This window comes from Sus scrofa, chromosome 8 (genome assembly GCF_000003025.6).
Source record: "Sus scrofa isolate TJ Tabasco breed Duroc chromosome 8, Sscrofa11.1, whole genome shotgun sequence".
Taxonomy (NCBI): domain Eukaryota; kingdom Metazoa; phylum Chordata; class Mammalia; order Artiodactyla; family Suidae; genus Sus; species Sus scrofa.
In genome coordinates this window covers 71,982,357-71,994,613 of record NC_010450.4, presented here as the reverse complement: position 1 = coordinate 71,994,613, position 12,257 = coordinate 71,982,357, and the positions used below count along the sequence as shown (strand labels likewise).

General features: G+C 46.6%; 2 protein-coding genes across 9 annotated transcripts in view; one reads left to right on the top strand and one right to left on the bottom strand.

Moving 5' to 3' along the window:
• CCDC158 (coiled-coil domain containing 158) overlaps positions 1–4,501 on the top strand; it is a 98,854-nt gene extending 94,353 nt beyond the window's left edge. For 5 of the 8 annotated variants that reach the window (XM_021101466.1, XM_021101463.1, XM_021101460.1 and 2 more), the window contains 2 exons: positions 675–774; positions 4,298–4,501. In XM_021101466.1, the coding sequence (XP_020957125.1) occupies positions 675–774; positions 4,298–4,418 (221 nt within the window). In that variant the 3' untranslated portion in view covers positions 4,419–4,501. Of the gene's footprint in view, positions 1–666; positions 775–4,297 lie in introns of all 8 variants that reach the window. The other 3 variants (XM_021101465.1, XM_021101461.1, XM_021101464.1) reach the window with 2 other exon arrangements.
• Positions 6,734–11,627, bottom strand: STBD1 (starch binding domain 1). Its single transcript, XM_003129093.4, has 2 exons — positions 10,778–11,627; positions 6,734–8,906 (listed from the first exon to the last, which is right to left on the bottom strand). The coding sequence occupies exons 1-2, from the start codon at positions 11,442–11,444 to the stop codon at positions 8,047–8,049; spliced, it is 1,527 nt and encodes a 508-aa protein (XP_003129141.2). The 5' UTR covers positions 11,445–11,627; the 3' UTR covers positions 6,734–8,046.

The following is a 12,257-nucleotide window of genomic DNA, read 5'->3' as shown; positions in this document are numbered from 1 at the left end:
CTCATTCCAGTGACAACTGAAGTAGGCATTGGCCTTTCACACATTCAAAAATGTTGCCAGTGTCAGTATTACATCTTGCTCTTCCAAACACTAAATTAATACCAAGCTAGTCAGGTTTGGTGTAAAAAGTTGTCATTTAGGTAGTTCCCGTTGTAGCTCAGCGGTAACAAACCCGACTAGTATCCTTGAGGCTGCAGGTTCTATCCCTGGCCTCACTAGATGAATTAAGGATCCAGCATTGCTGTGAGCTCTGGTGTAGGTTTCAGATGCAGCTCAGATCCCACATTGCTGTGGCTGTGTTGTGTAGGCCGGCATCTGCAGCTCCAATTCAGCCTCTAGCCTGGGAACTTCCATATGTCGCAGGTGTGGCCCTAAAGAGAAAAAAAAGTTGTCATTTGTAGTGCAGATTATCATTAATCTTGAAGTATTCCTCCTGCTCATCCCATTTAATGCCATGTAGTTAAATAATAGTAAATCAGGTTGGTTTGAAACAAAATCAGGCGAGCTAGTATTACAGTGTTTAAACACGACACTTCTTTATTTTTAAGTGGTGTTTTAAAGTTCCCATTGTTTCAAAGGACAGGTTGTTTAACCCATAGTTGGAAGATTTCTAAAAAGAAGTATTGACTAGACTTTTAATACCACATCTAAGAAATTTTCTAATAGCTTCACAGTCTCAGCCAATAGAAACAACCGGGAAAACATGCAGGAAGCTTCAGAACAGACTGGAAAGCTTGCAGACTCTGGTAGAAGATTTACAGATGAAGAACCAAGGTACAGTGTACATTCTTGGAAAGATCTTACTTGCTCATAAGAATACTCAACTGTCTTTTCAGGTTAAGCCTCCTATCTGTATATATACTGGAAAGGATTGAACAAGCAATTCAGAAACCTTAGTCAAAATATGAGAGTCCTAACCATGACCAACCCCTGGATTAATAGTGTGGCCTTGGGCAGGTCGCCTGGGCCCTACTCACCTCTTTCATCTAATAGGGATGATAATACCGCTGACCAGCTCGCAGTGGGACACATGTTTTGAGTGGCTGATTTCACAAGAGATGTCCCAGCACACTATCTTTCTTGTCCCTGGTAGGTCTGTGGCAAGCATTTGTATGACAGTAACCAGGGTGAGGTTGCAATTTAATAGCCAGAAATCAAAGTTACAGTATTTAGTCTTACAGAGGATTTAAATTAGCAAGAGCCCTAAGAGACTGTTCCGCCCAGTCAATCACTAAATAAAAGGATAAACTACTTCTAAATATACTAGAGCTATTAGAATGAGAAACTGCTGTACTCTGCAGATGATGGGCAACTTTGGGGGCATACAGTCTAAGTGGATGTTCCCAGGAATATAGGAAGCTATCATGTTTTGTGATTTTCTTTTTCTTTTTTTTTTTTTTTTTTTTATCTTTTTAGAGCCACACTTTAAGCATATGGAGATTTCCAGGTCTAATTGGAGCTGCTGCTGCTGGCCTGCGCCAGAGCCACAGCAACGCCAGATCCAAGCTGTGTCTGCGACCTACACCACAGCTCACAGCAACGCCAGATCCTTAACCCACTAAGCAAAGCCAGGGATCGAACCCCCAACCTCATGGTTCCTAGTCAGATTCATTTCCTCTGTGCCACGACAGGAACTCTGTTTTGTGATTTTCTGATATAAGTTCCTGAATCCAGGAGCCTTTGTCAGAGAGAAATTAATTTTGGCGTATACATGTTACTTTTATTTCATCTTTCCATCTCTAGAGAATGTAAGTTATTAGATGGAGAATAATAAATATTTTTTTCAGAATTAAATCCTTATAAAATAATTTAATCTTATTAATAATAATAGTTGTTATTAGCATTTATTGGGCCCTCGTCAGCCATGTCCCAGGCCCTGTACTCAGTGCTTTGCTCATGAGCTTCCCTACACTGGGGGAGTGGGTACTAACATAATGTCATTTGGTAATGAGGAAGCTGAAGATGACAGTAAGTTCTAAGTAACACACTGAGTGGGGTAGCTGAGACTTGATCTCTGCAATTTCTGGCTCCAAATCCACATTTTTTTTAACTTTATTTTTTTATTATTACTCAAATGAATCTATCACATCTGTAGTTGTATAATGATCATAACAATCTGATTTCAAAGGATTTCCATCCCACAGCCCAAGCACATCCCCCCACCCCCCAAACTGTCTCCTCCGGAGACCATAAGTTTTACAATGTCTGTGAGTCAGCACATTTTTTTTTAATGTACTAAAGCTATGCAGAATTATTTTTAAAGAGAATTATAAATTATTTATGACAACTCCATATCCCTCTGCATAGAAACATAAAGAAAAACATTTGATTTTAATACTGACCCCATTTTTTTTGTTTTTTTTTTTTTTTTCTTTTTGCCATTTCTTGGGCCGCTCCCGCGGCATATGGAGGTTCCCAGGCGAGGGGTCGAATCGGAGCTGTAGCCACCAGCCTACGCCAGAGCCACAGCAACGTGGGATCTGAGCCGCGTCTGCAACCTACACCACAGCTCACAGCAACGCCGGATCCTTAACCCACTGAGCAAGGCCAGGGATCGAACCCGCAATTTCATGGTTCCTAGTCGGATTCGTTAACCACTGTGCCACAACGGGAACACCAATGTTTAAAAAAATTTTTAAAAGCTTTTTTACTGGGTACAGTGTGGATGGAACATATCTTGGAAATTATGAAAACAAATATTTTGGAGAAAATTTTGAGAACATTTATCAACCTAAAGTACACATACTCTTTTTTAAAGTGTATTTTATTAAAGTGTAGTTGATTTACAGTGATGTGTTAGTTTCTGCTGTATAGCAGAGTGATTCAGTTTTATATAATATATAATATGTATATTATATATATATTTTTTCATATTCTCCATTATGGTTTATTACAGAATATTGAACATGGTTTCCTATGCTATACAGTAGGAGCTTGTTGTCTACTTTATATATAGTATTTGTATCTGCTAATCCCCAACTCCTAATTTATCCCTCCCCCAGCCCTTTTCTCCTTCAGTAACCCTAAGTTTGTTTTTGAAGTCTGTGAGTCTATTTCTGTTTTGTAAATAAGTTCATTTGTGTCATTTTAGATTCTACATATGAGGTATCGTATGATATTTTACATATGAGGTCTTTCTCTATCTGACTTCCCTTAGTATGATAATCTCTAGGTTCATCCATGTTGCCGCAAATGGTGTCATTTCGTTCTTTTTTTATAGCTAAGTAATATTCCATTGTATATACATACTACATCTTTAACTATTCATCTGTCAGTGAACACTTAAGTCACTTCTGGGTCTTGGCTGTTGTATACAGTGAGTGCTACAGTGAACATTGGGATGCATGTATCTTTTCGAATTAGAGTTTTCTCCAGGAGTGGGATTGCTAGATCCTGTGGTAACTCTATTTTCCGTTTTTTTAAGGAAACTCCATACTGTCTTCTGTAGTGGTTGTGCATTCCTACAGACTGTAGGAGGGTTCCCTTTTCTCCACACCCTCCCCAGCATTTGTTATTTGTCGACTTTTTAGTGATGGCAATGCTGACTGGTGTGTGGTGGCACCTCATTACAGTTTTCATTTACATTTCTCCAATAATTAATGATGTTGAGCATCTTTTCTAAAGTACACATATTCTTTAACCCATTAGCTCCACTCTTAGCAATTTATTCTGCAAGAAAAGTTGCACACACACATAAAAATCTGTTTACAGAAGTATTTCCTATATCACTGTTTATAAATAAAAATAAGAAAGCAATTTTAAAAATTCATTTACTAACATACAGATACACCCACATAATGGAATACTGTGCAGTCATAACAAAACATGAGCTGAAAAGAAAAGACGTTGACATTTTGTTAAGTGAATAAAGCAAGCTACAGAACCATTTAAATCACATAGTTCCATTTATGTAAAGAAGAGTGTGTGTGTGTGTGTGTGTATACATGGAAATATTTTCACCAAGGGGTTTACAGTGATGACCTGGGAGGGAGACGTTCAGCAGACTCAGGGAACAAAGCATGACCTTCATCTCTCTTTGTACCCTTCTGAGGTGTTCTCATTATTTATAGCTAGTATGTGTTACTTCTGTTTAATAGTTACCATACTCATGTAAAACAACTGAAGAATCAGACTTACCCTTAGCTGTTCCATGACTGAAGTTTTTTTAAAAACCTGCTACTTTGCAATTTTTAAGAACTTCTTGAGCTCAGAATGTGTCTCTGCTGTAGCAGCAAGCTGACAGAATATAAGCCTGGTAAATGTTGCTTTTCTAACTTTGCTTTATCAATGTTTTCAGCAATGTCCTCCATGATCAGAAATCAAGAAAAGAGGATACAGAAAGTGAAAGACCAGGAAAAAATGTTACTAAAATGATACATTGCTTGCCTATTCTTTACAGAGAAATGATGCCCAATTAATTGTGGTGTTACTTGTAATTAGTGCCCTGTGTACTTTTTTCTTTTTATGTGAAAATTTAATAAATGATACCCTGTCCTGTAAATTCCAGTTTGAAATAAACTATGCTTGAATGCTTTCGCAGTGAAACCCCAAGCAGCACTAGCCAGATGTGAGAGCATTCACACCTCGTAGGTCTTAATTGTGCTAATACCAGTGTGTTGGAATAATTATGAGTTTTTTATTATCTTGATCGGTGCTAAGGCAATAGTCTTTTTTTTTTTCTTTTTTTTTTTCTTCAGCTTCAAAAACTTGTTTCTCATGAAAGTGAAAGATGGGCTCCAAGGCCCTGAACAGAAGGACAAACTCCAGGTTACTGACAGGGACTCCTTTTGTGACCCTGAACTGTTTGTTCTGTCAATATCAGCAAGTGTAATCTTGTAACAGAACATCCGGGCCTGTAATCAAAACTTTCCGAAAAGTTTCTCTTTTTACACATTAACAACTAGAAAAGAAAGACAGTTTTTATTCTTCAGCTAGTGGGTAACTTCTACAGATTGGGTGGATTCAGTCTGCCTGAATGAGAGGTTTGTATGTAGAGTGTTTTCCAACTGCAGTGACCACTTCTCTGTGGACACCAACTGTGTGTGCAGTTCTGATGCTACCTACCTGGGGTTAGTGTCAGATTCTACAGATGTAAGGGCTCAGTCCCCCAAGTCTGCCCACTTCAGATGCCAGTCAGCAGTCCTGGCCATCTGTACTCTTTGACCAACTGGCTATAAAGTGGGGGGTTCCCACATCTGCCTCTCAAGTTTAATAATCTGCTAGGCCTGCTCCCAGAACTCAGGACAGCGCTTTGCTCACTGTTACAGTTTCTTTTAAAGGATGTAACTCAGGACCAGCCAGGTGGAAGAGAGGCACAGAGCGAGGAATGGCGTGAGGGTGGAGCCCCCAGGCCCCGTCAGGGCTCCCACCAGCCCCGAAGCCCATCCCATCTCATCACTTCACCTGGAGCTTCATCTCCAGCCCCTCCCCATCCCTGAGATCAGCGTAGAGGGCTGAAGGTGGCCAGCCCCAGCCTGAGGCTCTCTAGGGGCCCTACCTAAGTCACCTCACTAGCAGAAACTCGGGTATGATCTAAAGGCCTCATTGTGGATAAGAAAAGACACTCCTGTCTTTCAGCAGATGCCCAGGGTCTGGGGAGCTCTGTGCCAGGAACCGGGGACAAAGACCAAATGTCTTTATTACACTACAGGATGTGAACCAAATAAGAGGAGACCAGAAGAACAGATATAAAAATGTTTAAATCGTGCCAAGGACAACAGGAACAACGTCACAGAAGCCAAGCTGTCCAAAAAAGTCTGTACTCCGTTCCGTACACTGAGAAACTGCCACCCGGCTCAAGGCTCTGTTTCCCAGCCTGCCTCCCCCCCACACCTGGATGTGGCCACATGCCAGTTCTCAGGAATGACACGGGGACACAGCAGTATGTGGCACTTTCTGGCCCAAAGTTCTAGTGTTGTCTTTCCTAACTCTTTCCCCTTCGATGGGCTGGCTACAGGGGACAGTGAGTCCTAGGGGATGGCAGAGCCTGGGTGATGATCTGAAGGCAGGCTGCCCTCCTGCCAGGAGCACCCACTGCTCTTCAGCCTTCTCACAGGGATGGTGACTAGCAGCAGGTGGCAGTGGGCCCACCAGTGCTAAGTAGGACATAAGCACTCCCACGGCCTGCCTGCACCTCACTCTAAGCACATCTGATTTTAAATCAGTTTTAATAGTACAAAGCTTGGAGTTCCCATCATGGCACAGCGGAAACGAATCCAACTAGAAACTATGAGGTTGCAGGTTCGATCCCTGGCCTTGTTCAATGGGTTAAGGATCTGGTGTTGCCATGAGCTGTGGTGTGGGTGGCAGATGTGGCTCGGATCTGGCATTGCTGTGGCTCTGGTGTAGGCCGGCAGCTGTAATTTCACTTAGACCCCTAGCCTGGGAACCTCCATGTGCCACAGGTGCTGCCCTAAAAAGCAAAAAAAAAAAAAAAAAAAAAAAAAAAAAAAAAAAAGCAAAGCTTTTTGTTATATACATCTCTTAAATCAGTTGTTTTCACTCAAAGATCTCTATTTCATTCGGAAATAATAAAATGCCTAGTGGCAGAACTCTAAACAGTTTTACTGTAAATGGTTTTCCCTTTAATTTTACCTAATAGAAACGCTTGGGCCTTCTGTGCAGTAATTAATGGTAAATGCCTTCCGAGAACCACCCCCCCCCATAGAACATAAAATTCATTACAAAGTATACCAAGTGTATGTGAATTTAACACAAAGTGCTATGAGCCAAAAACAGTTCATGTACTTTCTATTTTCAGTTGGGTTTACGCTCTTTTCAGCCAAGACCGCCTGAACCCAGGATTAAATGTCGTTTTGCCCATAGATGTTACCCCATTAAAAGTTGTTTTAACATAAGATTAATTTTCAAGTACAAGCATATACATAATAGCCCTCCAAACAAAGGAAAAGTTTTAAAAGAAAGAGTCTAAACCTTTTCTTCTCAAGGGAAGAGAACAGATTTCTGTGCCTCTTGATGTGTGCTTTTCTCCTGTGTCATTAGTAGAGAAAAATATTAGTATTTTATTTTGTCTACACTATTATGTTACTAAGATTTGTACAAATAATTAGACATTTAATAAGGATATTAAAACTCAGTTTTTATTATTTTTTTCAGTTATAATGGAAAGTTTAAATGTTTATTTCTTCCCAAAGCATAGATGTACTTCTGTATCACTGTTCTGTTACAATTTTGTTACCTGGGATGCTGCTGGCAGGAAGGGAGAAGGAAGAAGGTAAAACAGTTGCTGTGGGACAGTCCACGCATCAGCCCAGATCCGGTCTGAGAGGCAGGACAGTGGGGAGAGGCCGTGGGGCCGGGCCTGCACCTCCCAGTCCTCTAAGAGGAATCACTCAGGCCACCCTGCTCAGCCCACACCTGATCCCCTCCCTCTTGGGCTGCTCCGGGGGGCAGACTCTGCTTAGGCCCCTTAGGTCTGCACCAGCCTCTGGTCGTTGAGACAAAAACATACTTGCTAACTTCCGACTATACATGGCAGGCAAAACCAAACAAAAAACAGAAGGCTTGATGCGTTCCCGCATATCCTTGCTAACCACATCTAGTGACCAAAGATTTTCTAATCATAGTTCCACATGGTATTAACCATTTTGAAATATAAAGTGTGTATATAGTTAAGAGAGCACTTCTCCTGCTGGACCAATAGGAAATCAGCTCTTTTTGAACCTGGCTTGTCTTATTCCCCTGGTTTAAGGATCACCCAAAGGCACAAGCCTGAGCCCTGTGCAGATGGTTAGTTCCTGGGCTCCCTGACCAGCGCACCTCTGAAGTGCAGCCAAGCCCCCCTGAAGACCATCAGGCCCCAAAGTAACGGATGGCTCAGGATAAATCCATCCATCGGGGCCACAGGAAAAGAAGTCCATGCTCCCTGGAAGCATTATCTACACATTAGACCAAAGCCACAGCAAATCTGAAACAACTCTGATGGCTAGATTTGAAGGTACACTTATTTTAAATTATTCAGGATGCTTCCCACCCTCGGCCTCTTTCATATTCTGCAACAGCCTCTTTCAGACTTTGCAGACTGAATCAGTGAATCCCCCACCACTTGTGAACCACTTGATCTTCGTGACCGGTCTCTAAGAATCTATTGCTGCACTCTTCCCAACGGGTAACTTCCCCATTCTCCACCACCACAAACTTCCATTCCACCCCTGTGTCTGCCGGCAGGGGCACCGATCGAGACCAGAGCCCATCCTGGCTACACTGGAGTGGGATGTATGCTTTCCATCTCCCAAGGCTCTCATGGTCTCCAGTTACTGCAATGAATTGCATACCAGCACCTGTGATATAATGGACCTGGAACCGGATGCTAACTTTCCGGGACTCCCAAGACACCCCTGCTACCTTTTTTCTTTTCACATCCACTTCCTGAGCTCTTGCTTCCACGAGAGTGCGTCTGCCATAGTCCTTTCCCTGATTAGAGCTTAACACCGGAGCCTCCAGACTGCCACCCAAACCAACATCTCCCCAAGATGAGTGCCGGGCCACCATCTCCCAGTCCTCATGGTCAGCCCGGGCCTGACTGTCCGACTGTGCGAGGCTCACTTCCTTCCCTCTGTCCAGGAGCAGATTGCCAGACGGCGACTTCTCTGCCAGACATGGAGCTGCTTTAGTGGGCGTCTCTTGGCCCTTCTGGAATCTCCATGCTCCTACAGGAGATCCAAGGCTTTCAGTGCTTGAAACGTCAGAATAACTTCCAGCGTGACTAGACTCAGAGGTAGCTAGAGATCCTGTGTCTGGAAACTTTCCAGAAGGAACATGCGCTCTTGAGCTATCACAGTTACCACCTTCTCCAGAAGGACCCTGCTGTCTCCGTGCTGCTTCCTGCAGGTCACCAGGGCCTTTGGTCTCAGAAACCAAACAGCCATTGCTTTCTTGAGGATGCTCTGGAAAAACAAAAGGAAAAATGTAATAGTGTTAGGCAGTTCATGTGAGAAAACAGCTTTAGTTACTAAAGACTTCGCTGCTAATCCATCCACAGTATACAAAATCTGTCTTTGTTAAATCTGGTATTTAAATCCCAACACTGTGCGCTAAGAATAATGCATGCATACCCAATAGTAAAAGGCACATGCAGGAGTGCAATATACCAGCACAGGAGTGTAAATGAGGTGGTAAGCTGTAGAGGCGGAAGTGTAACCCTGCCATGGTCCTGGATCTCCGCAGTCCAGGCCACCCTGGCATGCAACCAAGTCAAGTTGTTTGGCTCCTGTCATCAAAAAATGTCATCCAGCCTGTGTGGCGAAGAGCTGCATGGTTACCCTGCAACCCAGAAGAGGACATTTGTACTCCCAGGAACTGTGTGCAGGCCAGGGATTGGCTCTCACATATGCGGACAGACCAGGAGCACCTGTCACTGTGGGAGACTACAAAGGAAGGCAGTGCATGGCTGGTCCAGAGCAGAGAGACAGGGGTGAGGGTAGGGGGAGAGGGCTGGATTCTCCTTGACAACCCCTCCTGGTATCTCAGGAACCTCTTCAAGAAACACAGGCCTTTTACATCCCCTCTCAAATAACTATTCTTAAGAGCACACAATCAAGCTCGCTAAAGACTCTCTTTCCTTCTTGGCCACCTAATAGTCCAAATAGCTCCCTACAAGATCAAAATCTCAAAAGCCATGCCCTCATGGGAGGTGTGGGTGTGGGGGAGGGAGATGTGGGGAAGCGGGAATGGATAGAGAGCAGTCTTGTTTCATTTTGCCTCTTTAATGGTGGGGTTGGAAGTGAGATGTAAACAAATATTACCCTGAATTCCCAATCTTTCCACCTGAAACATGAGGCTGACTTTCTGAAAAAGAAGATAAATGAGCCCTCTGCTCATCCCAAACAAATCGCAGGAAGGCACAGGGGCCGACTTTCAAGTGGCTACACACAGACACCACTCCACTAAAAATAAAGTTCGCAGATGTCATTTTCACCATTAGGCTGGAGTCCAGGCACCGGGAAGGTGAGGTTTTCTGCCAGGGCTCTTTGCCTGGTGCACAGGGTCTAAAATGTGGACATGTAAACCTAGGCGTCAGTCCTGCTTATGGGACTTGGGTCTGCTTTTGGGAGCTGGGTCCAGTGCCAAGTGTGTCTCTTCCCCAGGGTTTTAGACAACCACGCACTGTTCGTGTGATCATGGGGAAGGGCCGACAACTCGCAGTCTCAGGGCTTCATGAAGCCGAGGCCTTCGTGGCCAGAGTCCAACCTGAACTTTGCCTCCCCAACAGAAGCATCCAGATAGCGGGGGCTGCTCACTGCTCTGGCGTCCCCAAACGCGGTTCTTTTGAGGCGAAGGAGGGGAGGTCATGAGGCTATGGGATTGGGGCTGAGACTGGGTTCCTGCTCCGTCAGATACTGGAGAGGGTGGCGGGATCCCCTAACCCGAAGCATTCCTTTCCGAAGGCCCGGAAGGGGCGCCGCCGCCGCAGCCGCCCGCACTGCACCAAGCGCCGCCAAGCGGAGGAACCCAACCCCGCCGGAGGGGCAGGGGCAGGTCCCCGCGGGCTGGAGCTGAGGGCAGCGACTCAGCGGGGCGCGGCCCTGGACGAACCGCCAGGGCATCTCCTGGGCCTCGCCTCGCTGGAGGCGAGAACCCGCCCGGCGCGTGCACACCAGCTGGGGGGAAATCGGGCCGCGGGGAGGGTCCACTCCTGGGTGAGGGAAGCTAGCCCCCGGGTATGGGCCGCCACGGAACTCCAGACGGGGTTTTCCTTCCCTCGGGGAACTTCTAACCCCCCTGGTGATCTGCCCTCAAGACCAGGGAGGAAGAATACCTGGTTTGGTGACCGGCTCCCGCCTAGAAGGTCCAGGGCTCAGTCCGCCGCCGCCACCCTGATCGCCTCCCGGAGCCGCCGCCTCCCCTGAAGGAGCGTCCTTCCGCTGCTCCGCGTCCCCCTCCTTTCCCGTGTCCCGCAGCAGCCAAACGAAAAGCGCTCCGGCCAGACCCCCTCCGACCAGCAGGGCAGACCAGACGGCGCCCATGGCTGAGAGGCCGCAGCTGCGGGAGACGACGGCGATCGAGGCCCGGGCTCGGGTCACGCAGGCAGAGCCACACCTACCCAACCCGCTCCAGCCTTTTACGGTCCCTGGCCGCAGGCGCTCCCACGCGGAGCCCAGCCCTCCGCGACTAACACTCAACTTTCCCAGCCCCGCCCCACTCCCCGCCCCGGGGCTGCAGCCCCAGGCTCCGGCCCGGCGGATACGCGAGCGCCCTCCTTCTCCAACCTCTTCCCTTCCCGACCCCGCCGGTCGCCGGCGGCCGGGAGCACTGGGCGTCCGGGTCCAAGTGCGTCCCGCATGGCTGAGGACCCCAGGGCGCACGGCTTCCGCGCGCCAACCCGCGCCGGCCACGCCGCCTGCTCTTCCCGCTGCAGCTGCCCGCCAGGCCCAGCCCTGCTTGGGGCAGTTCCGGGCACCTCGCCGCCTCCTCTTTACAAACATTCAGCAGCAGCGCGGCCACATAGAAGCCGGAGCTTCCTAGAACTTCGACGCGGAAGACGCCGATGTGCGTCGGAGACGAGCGGGGCTGGGGCGGGTGAGCTGGGGTAGATCCAGAGCACAGCGGGTGCGGTAGAACTTCCATTCCGCCGCCCGTTAGCTGCACTTGGTCTCCGCAAGCCTCCGCCTTCCCACCCGGAAAAGGAAGGGATTGGGCTAAGATCATCCATCAGTAAATGCCAGTCATCTCAAACACATCCAGTCATTGCTTCTTCCTCGACCTCTTTTTGGGGTGCGTGGTTGTCACAAAATGCGCGCCCTCCAGACTGGACTGGATGTTGCCCAGAGGCAGGTTTCTGCAGACGGGTTTATTAATAAAAATTGCAAAGGCCTTTTAAGTGCTGTGGGTGTGCCTGGTGTTAATGTATTTATTTAGTTTGATTCTCACACAACCACCACCACCCTGGGAACTAAGAATTATATACATTGCTTTCTAAATTCACTCTTCTGCCAATCTGGTGGCTTTACCCACCAGCTTCAAGCTAATGATCCCCATATTTGTATCTGCAGGGAGAGCCATTTCCTTGACCTACACGCTCCTACATCCAACTGCTAAGGCCACAGCTGGCAGATATTCGCCTTGGAGTAATTACTACGATGGCTTCTCTGGTAAAACAAATCGCTCAAATGTGCCCCGTGCACGAGCAGACAGAAGTCCCTGACAGGTTGCAAGACTGGGCCAGTAGAGCTGCTGATGCTGGTGCTTTGGCTCAGGTCACAGCCCCTATCATCAAAAGGTCAGGGGGAGAGGGAAAG